The 8,294-nt window shown below is 43.1% G+C and overlaps 1 protein-coding gene across 1 annotated transcript in view; it reads right to left on the minus strand.

Moving 5' to 3' along the window:
• Nucleotides 1–7,730, minus strand: part of LOC103602562 (chromosome unknown open reading frame, human C1orf228) — a 36,821-nt gene extending 29,091 nt beyond the window's left edge. Inside the window, exons 1-3 of the mRNA XM_008586978.1 lie at nt 7,525–7,730; nt 1,611–1,679; nt 541–707 (exon numbers count right to left, since the gene is read on the minus strand). Of these exons, the coding sequence (XP_008585200.1) occupies nt 541–707; nt 1,611–1,679; nt 7,525–7,730 (442 nt within the window). The remainder of the gene's footprint in view (nt 1–540; nt 708–1,610; nt 1,680–7,524) is intronic.
• Between the last annotated feature and the right edge of the window lie 564 nt (nt 7,731–8,294).

The raw sequence follows: 8,294 nt of genomic DNA on the forward strand, positions 1-8,294 counted from the left end.
TAATTTTATTTCATGGGCCAGCCCGTGGCTCACTTTGCGGTGCTGATAACACTAAGGCCACAGGTTCGGATCCCTTTATAGGGATGGCTGGTTAGCTCACTTAGGAGAACATGGTGCTGACAACACCAAGTCAAGGGTTAAGATCCCCTTACCGGTCATCTTTTAGAAAAATAATAATAATAATAATTTTATTACAAATTTATTTCTAGAGCTATTTATAACTCAGTTTCACAAGATTTTAGTCAAAGCTCAATAGATCTTTGTTGAATGGGTGCCTGAAAGAGGATATATTTAAAATGGAGAAGTATTTCTAAGGCCACCATTGAAAACTTTGAGCAAATGATGAATCAGGAAAATCATAAATCCAGGTCTTCCAGTGGTGACACAGACGGGAGCTAATTGAGCCCACTGTACAAAATGCTTCCTGTGCCACCAGTTCTATACTGCTTTTTCCTCTGGCAGTGGTGGGTGCTGCCACCATCTCACCCAGGCCCCGAGGGGAACATGGGAATGGACACCCTTGCCATATGCGGTACCCACCATAGCTTTCACAGATGAGCTCCTTGTACTTCCTGCCAGAGTTTGCAATAACCTGAAGTAGCTTGATGGCTTCCTTCTTGTCCTCCTCCTTGGTCTTCTCCAGTCCAAGTATTTCCAAGAGTGTTAGGACACCTCCAACCTCAAGAAATTCTATAAGGTACCGATTGCTGACCAGAGGGATAGAAGAGTAAAAATAAAACACTTGTCGAGTTCATTGGCATTGATAATTCTAAGGGATCCCAAGGTCCTTTCTTCACATACTTTGCCCTCCTATCCAGGAAATGTCTGTAGATAAAGTGACACGAGAGTTTGGAAATTCTTCCTTCCAGCAGGAAATACTGGAATTAACTACAACAGACACTTCTTATTTTTGGCTTTCCAGCATCCGTTCCCCTTCTTCTTGTCATAGCACCTCAGGTGTTCTTTGGGGAATCACCACTCTGCTGCTCGTGGGCCATGTGGTTTTGGTGGGGTGAGAAGGTGACAGGATGTCATCATTTGGACTATAGAAATTGATTTGGGGCTCAGCATGTGACCTAAGTTGGCCCAATAAGGCTCAAACCCTAGGGCTTTCTTGGGAGCCCGTGGAAAAGATACACTCTGTTTTTAGTAATGCTGAGATATAAGGCTGCATGTCTGGAGCTCCTGAGGACCACAGCACACAGAGGCCTATGAATACAGAAGAGAAGACTGAGAAACGGAGGAAAAGAGAGAGAGTAATGATGACATTGTTTGAGCCCCTGGATCTAGTCAGGCCTGAGATATGTATTTCCACGTCTGGGTTTTTTAGTTTAGTGAGCCAGTAAATTTCCTTTCCTGAGTCTAGTATGAGTTTGTTTTCTGTAATTCACAAACAAGGAGGTGCTGACCAGTGAAGTGCCAGTGAAGAACATGGGATGGAGGAGCAAGGAGAACAGGATCGTGCCTGACACTATCTCTGGGCCCATCCCAAGGGCTACTGGGCACCCACTGGTAACTAGAATCCATGGTCCCCTGTGGTGTGAATGCCAAGGACACCACGAGCCTGACATGCCACTGAGAACTCAGAATCTCTCTAGAACAGAACTCACCTGCTTACAGCTGATAAGAAGATGCCGATGGACCTTAGCAGCTTTTCTAAACATGCACCAGTCATATAGCTGTGTGACAGGTTAAAGAGGAAGTTTCAGGGTAGTTTTTCACACAGAAGCCAGATCCTGTGCCTGATTCCTGGTACCACCTAGGGCCCAAGATGACCAAGCAGCTGCGTTGTGCCCTTTACCCTGAGAAGGGCCACTAGCTGAAGGGGAAATGACAGCGTACGTGGGGTGGGGGCTGTGGGGGTGCTGGCTTGTTGGTTGTTCTCCAGGAAGCTCCTCTGGGGTAATTCAGCCACCTTGGCTCTGACAGGCCCCCCAGGGAGCAAGGAGACTCTGAAAAATCAAAGATACATGGAGAAACCTGGGACTCAATTTCCCAAGCCTCTCTAAGCCATGCCCATTACACCTTTGGTCTCAGCACAGTTCATTACCTTGTGCCTCACTCTTAGACTTCTCTAAAAAGAATCAGCTTCATCATTAATTCTCAATTTTGTACTTGCTCAAAGTTTTACACTGGAGGTCACTATCCTTATGAAGAATTGTGCAGCTTCCTAATAAGAATAATAGGAGATGGTGGAAAAATTAAACTCTGATTTAAAACAACCTCAGTATTTAATGTTATTTTTAAATGTGAGCCTTTGCAAAAAGCTTCACTGTAATAAAGCACCCAGAGCATGCATCAGCTCGGATACAAGGTATGAAATCAAGCCACAACAGAAAAGGAACCAGTCAACAATTACTAGGCTCATAACACATCACAGGCTCTTAGAACACTTAAGAAATTAGCTGAAATTATTGCAGCTCATGGAGGATGACTGAGAGCTTCCAAGACTGATAAAGGCTAATGTAATGGGTTGGAGGTAATGGTGCTTTGTTGGGGAGGGGATGTGTGAGGCAAATTATCTTTGCTGCACCCTGGTTCCCAGGATGCCAATAGACGTAGAGACAGATTGGCTCATTAGGAAAGGCTCTTTACTGCAAAGACAACGTTTGCTCTGGAGCCAGGCTCCCCTGCCTGTTGCCACCATAGCTGGGGGCCAGGCTAACAGCCCACATGGTAGTCTCTTTATTTGTACATTGTCCCTACCCACCTCCCCCAAACCCTGCCCCTGTTCCTGCCTCAGTGCATTCTCTCCCCTTTCTTCAGATACCAGCTAGGATGACCAACTTTTGTCACCTTCTTTTCCTCTGTCCTAGGGCTAGTCTTGTTTTCTTTCTTGCTTTCTTTTTTTTGGCAGCTGGCCAGGAATCTTGTTTTCATAGTAACTATACACATTTCTGTCTACTGTTTCCAGCAATTAGTTCCAGAAGGTTGCCACTATGGGTAGAGGCTAACAAGTACCAGCGTTTGTTGTGTGCCACGCACTGTGCTGACTGCTTGGCTTGCATTGTCTCATATAGTCCTCACCATGGCCCTCCAGTGGGTGCTGTTAGTATTTCCATTTGCTTCATGGGTAACATGAGGTAACAATCTCTGACAGGTTAGTGACCTGCCCAAGGTCTCAAAGTGAACTGATGAACCAGGATCTGAACCAGGGCAGTCTGGCTTAGAGTCTGAGCTATCCCTATCAGGCCTTCCTGCCTGTAGACAAGTGGAGGGGGTGGGGATATTTATGCAGATGGCCCCTCTGTACAGTGCTGCAGGTGGAGCTGTGGGTCTGCACTGTCCACTGAGTGGGAGACACTGAAGTACAGTGGATGGCAAATAGGCATTGGGCCAGACAGACCCGGCTCAAACCTTACCTCTGACACTTACTAGTAAGTTACTCAACCTTTTCAAGGCTCATCTTTCTTATTTATAAAATGGGATAATACTAGGGGCTGTCCAGTTAGCTCAGTTGGTTGGTTAGAGCATGGTGCTGATAAAACCAAGGTCAAGGGTTTGGATCCCTGTACCAGCCAGCAGAAAAAAAAAAAAGGATAATGATTGATCTGTTTTCTTCCCAAATCCTCCATAAATGGAGGGCTGGGGAGGAGGAGTGGAACTGCTAATTAAAAACACTATATCACTTCAGCCTGTCAAATTTTTTGGAGGGGGTGTGGCGGGTCGGTAAGAGGATCCCCTTTTTTTTGATAGCTGGCCAGTAAGGGTATCCAAGTTGTCCAAACCCTTGACCTTGGTGTCACCAACACCATGCTCTAACCAAGTGAGCTAACCAGCCAGCCCTATCAGCCATTCTATTTTCTCTGTATGACAAGGTAACAAAAAGTTAGGAAATTATGAATAATTCTAGGTGTAGGAACTGAATCTACAACTGTTTATTAAAAGCATGGTTCATTCAGTCATTCAATAAGCACGGACTGAGTGTCCACTAAATGTCAGGCACTAGGATTGGCACTTGAGAGAGGGAGAAGAATGATACAAAGACTATTGTAATAAGTGCAATGACTGATAAAAGAGTGGGCTGAACACAGAATTCTTGGCAACACTGACATTTAAGGGGTGGGCAGGAAAGATCCTGCAACAGTGATGGTAGGAGAGCTTAAGAAGGGGCAGTGGCCAAGCAGGGTGAGACTAGGGAGCACTTGCTTTGGGTCTGAAATTGAAAAGGGCACCAAAAAAACTCAGTAATTAAATAATATTTCATTAAAAAATCAAAATTAATATAAAAATCCATGATAAATAAAATACCAACGTTTTAAATAAAGACAGGATCTGACCCTGTGCCCATATGACCCAGCCTCACTCCTCTCACCCTGTGGTCAAATGGAAAATGTTGTCAAGTAAGACAAGGAAGGAAAATGGAACTCTAGATTTGGCAACAAAGAGGCTGCTGATAACCTTGGTGAGGTTAGTGTCATGAGTTGAGGGGACAAGAGCCAGATTATAGGCACCAGTGTTTCTCAAATCTTATCTGTGGACCACTGGCATCAGAGTCACCCAGGGTGCTTGTCAGAAAAGAAGAGCCCAGGGCCCCACCCTCAATCTACTAAATCAGAACCATGGGGGTTGAGGTGGGGAGGTAGACTGTTAATATGTGTTTTAAACCTCTTTTATGCACAATTATGTCTGAGAAATATTAGGATGAACCTAGAGATATATTCAGTGGTATCCCTTTGGCCTGTGTCCTAGGCTTGATTCTGATTAGTAATTTTATCAATGACTTAAATGTAAGAAAAAGGGAGCTGTGTTTACTTAAACCTTCAGTTCTGACGAGCTGCAGACTCTCTAGTTCATTCATTCTTTTATTTAGCAAACATGTGCCAAGCATTGTCCTGGGTGTCAGAAACACAGAGATGAGTAGAACAGATACAATGCTTGCCCTCATAGATCTTGTGATCCAGTGGGGGAAAGAGAGATATTAAGCAGGTGATAATAATATAATGAAAATAAAGATAGAGGAATTGCTATGAGTATATATAAGATGGGAACATAAACTGTCTGGGGCTTAGAAAAGGGCTTCTTGAAAAAGTGATGTTTAAATTGAGACCTGAATAATGGATTAGAAGTTGATCAAATAAGGAGGGAGTTTAGGGAAGGAAAGAGGGTTCAGGCAAGGAGAAAAACATACAATAAACGTGTCTGAGATGAATCCAGAGAGTGCTATACGCACACAGAGCCGGAATATCCTCAAATCTACCCATAACTTGAACTATCACCTCTGAGATGACCAAATCTGTCTTCAGCCCTGATCTGCCTCCAGGGCTCCTGAGCGCAGGCATTGCAAACTCAACATGTCCCAAACCAAACTTATCTACACGAAAGTTTGCTCCTCTTCTCACATAATGGCACCCTATTCCCCGAGTTTACCATGTCAGAAATGTGAGAGTCATCCTGTGGCATATGAGTGGAGATGGTAGTTGGATATATAGGTATGGAACTCAGATTCCAGAGAGAAACTGGGGCAGGAATATACCTTTGACAGTCTTCAAATTGGAGTGGTGTTGACATCATGACAATGGACTAGATCATTCAGGGAGAATCTGAGAGTGAGCAGAGAAGAAGGATGTTGATGGAGTCCCAAGGAACACAAATATTTAAGGGATGGCTGAAGAAGAAAAGGAACGCACAGAAAGAAAGAACACCAAGAGAATGTGTATCACAGAAACCAAGGGAAGAATGTTTTGAGAAATGGGAAAGATTGACGAATTCCACTGAGAGTTCACATATAGGGACTACTGGGTTTTGCAAATGGACAACCATTGGTCACCTTAGCAAGATCTGTGTCAGTGGAGTGGGGGGAACAGAAGCCAGACTGCCGTGAGCCATCCTTCTATAGGGAACAGCATGGGAGGCTGAGGAGTGATATCCCTTGTTCTGCAGGCTACAAGGGGGTCCTGTGTGTGTGGCACGGCTCCATGGAAGTTCTTGTTTGTTCACCTTTGGTTGCTTGACAAGGCTTCCCAGAATTAAACAGCCTAACCTTTTGGCTTAGTATGGCTTTGGGAAATTCCCTGGAATTTCTCAAAGGACATGTTAATAATACATCAAAATTAATTGGTTTATTTAAAAAGGCATCGTCAGTACTAAAGGTGTTTTTGATGCATGTTCCCGGTATGGGTTGGCTCCATTTAATTTTATTATTAATCTTCCTTGTCAGTGATGTGTGCATTAACCCATTGTGGCTGTGGTCATGCTCTTGTACATGTGGGATGAAGTTGTTATGTTAGATTTCTATCCATATTCCCCCAGGAAGATGGTGGGTCTGAGTGAAGTAATGTTTATAAGTAATTGATCATCAACCAGTTACAGATTTCTTTGTTTCTCCCCACTCCCACAGTTTCACTTGATTTACCAAGAACATGTTGTTTCCTTAGCAATAATAAGAATGATATAGTGTGTTTTTGTTAGTTTGAGTAGGATCATTTAACTTTTCACTTTGTCCCCTGTGCTGTTCCTGGAGTCTATTGGCAGAGAAATAAAAGGTATAAACATTGTGATTTTGATTATAAATTAAAATGATCAATATAGGGTATAAGCAATATTAAATTGTTAACCCCAACTAAATCAATGTTATTAAAATTAAGAGGAGTAAGTATAAGTAAGATTAAAAAAGGGTTAAATTGTAAGTTAAGAAGGTTAAGAATTATAGTTTAAACTAAAAGTCTGACGCTCATTAATGCCAAGCATGCTGCTATTGTATAGTTTCCTGGCCACAAGCCACAGGCTTTGGGGTGAACTATTGATGCATGTGAGGGTGCTTTTATCACAGCACGAGTGCTTTGGAACATTCTGATTTTTCTTTTTCTATAGAGATAAAATAATAAATGTTTTGATTAAAAGATAAACCATCATGTAAAAGGTTAAGTAAAAAATATAAATAAAGCAAGATTTTTGTGGTTGGTGTGCACACTTGCACTAGACATCTGTGGTCCATCTCTTTCTTTCCTGGCCGACGCCACACCACCTATTCAGGTCCAACAAATCCTGCGGAGCTGGTCTCCGCCACCAGACTATGTGGGTGGAGGAGAAAAGGGGGAAGAGGAAGTGGAAACAAAGAGAGTCAACAACCTTTTCAAGGAGCTTCACCGTGAAGGGCATGAGCTGGGTGGAATAGAGGTTTGAGACAGGGATTTAATTTTATTTTTAAGGTAGAAGAGATTTCAGCATATACAAATGCTGACGGAAAAAGCTGGTAAATGAGGCAAAGGTGAAAGCTATAGGAGGGAAAGAATAACTAGATGGGAGGGGATTCAAGTGTAGTACAAACAGAGGATTAGCCCTAGACAGAAGGACCCACTTGAACTCTGATGGGAGTGAAAAAGGTTAGGGTTGAGAATGAGGACACAACAATAGGTTGGGAAGACAGGAAGCTGAGGGAGTTTTTGACTTTTGGGATGATAATTTTTAACATTAGATGTCCAGTGCTAAAATATAAGAGAGAATCAAGAAGAAAGCTCCTTGACAATCTTCTCTCTTTTTCTTTTTTGAAGATATAATTTTTTTCTGTTCAGCAAAGGATACGTGATCCTAAGAAAGGTGGTCAGGCGTACCAGGAACAAGCTGCCTCCCTGGGAAAACTCCTGCTCCAATTCAGGGGCAGTCTTGCCTTGGTTGGTTTCAATAAAATTGTTGAGGATGTGACTCCTTGCGACTTTGCCAGCATTGTCCCACTCCTGTAAAAAACTTAACAGCCTGCTAATTGCTGCCTGCTCCTTTATAGAAGTCATGATCAATCAGTCCTGAAGTTGGCTACAGAGGGAGGGAAAACAGACAGGTTACCAGAATGTTTAGAACCACACAAATCCACTATTTTGTGGATTTTACTTTTCCAGCAATCAACTGGAGGCAGGGTGGGTCTCTGTCCTGTACATGGGTGTAGTTATGTGCAAAACACTCTAGGATTGGTCATGGTCATCTGCTACCTGAAAAAGGAGGCTCCAGCTGGGTTATAATGGAATTAAGAATAACCGGGTAGTAAACGTCTGCTCATTAAATTTTAGCTTTTTGAGGGCTGGCCCGTGGCTCGCTTGGGAGAGTGTGTTGCTGAAAACACCAAGGCCGCAGGTTCGGATCCCTATATAGGGATGGCCGGTTAGCTCACTTAGGAGAGCGTGGTGCTGACAAACCAAGTCAAGGGTTAAGATCCCCTAACCAGTCATCTTTTAAAAAAAATTTTTTTTTTAGTTCTTCAGTCTCTCTGCTGATGCCAACGACTAAAAGACGATAGGATCCAGCTGAGATGAAGGTGCTTGATAAAAACGTGGGTCTCTTTCACAGCTTACTTCATACAG

This window comes from Galeopterus variegatus, unplaced genomic scaffold (genome assembly GCF_000696425.1).
Source record: "Galeopterus variegatus unplaced genomic scaffold, G_variegatus-3.0.2 Scaffold4196, whole genome shotgun sequence".
Taxonomy (NCBI): Eukaryota; Metazoa; Chordata; class Mammalia; order Dermoptera; family Cynocephalidae; genus Galeopterus; species Galeopterus variegatus.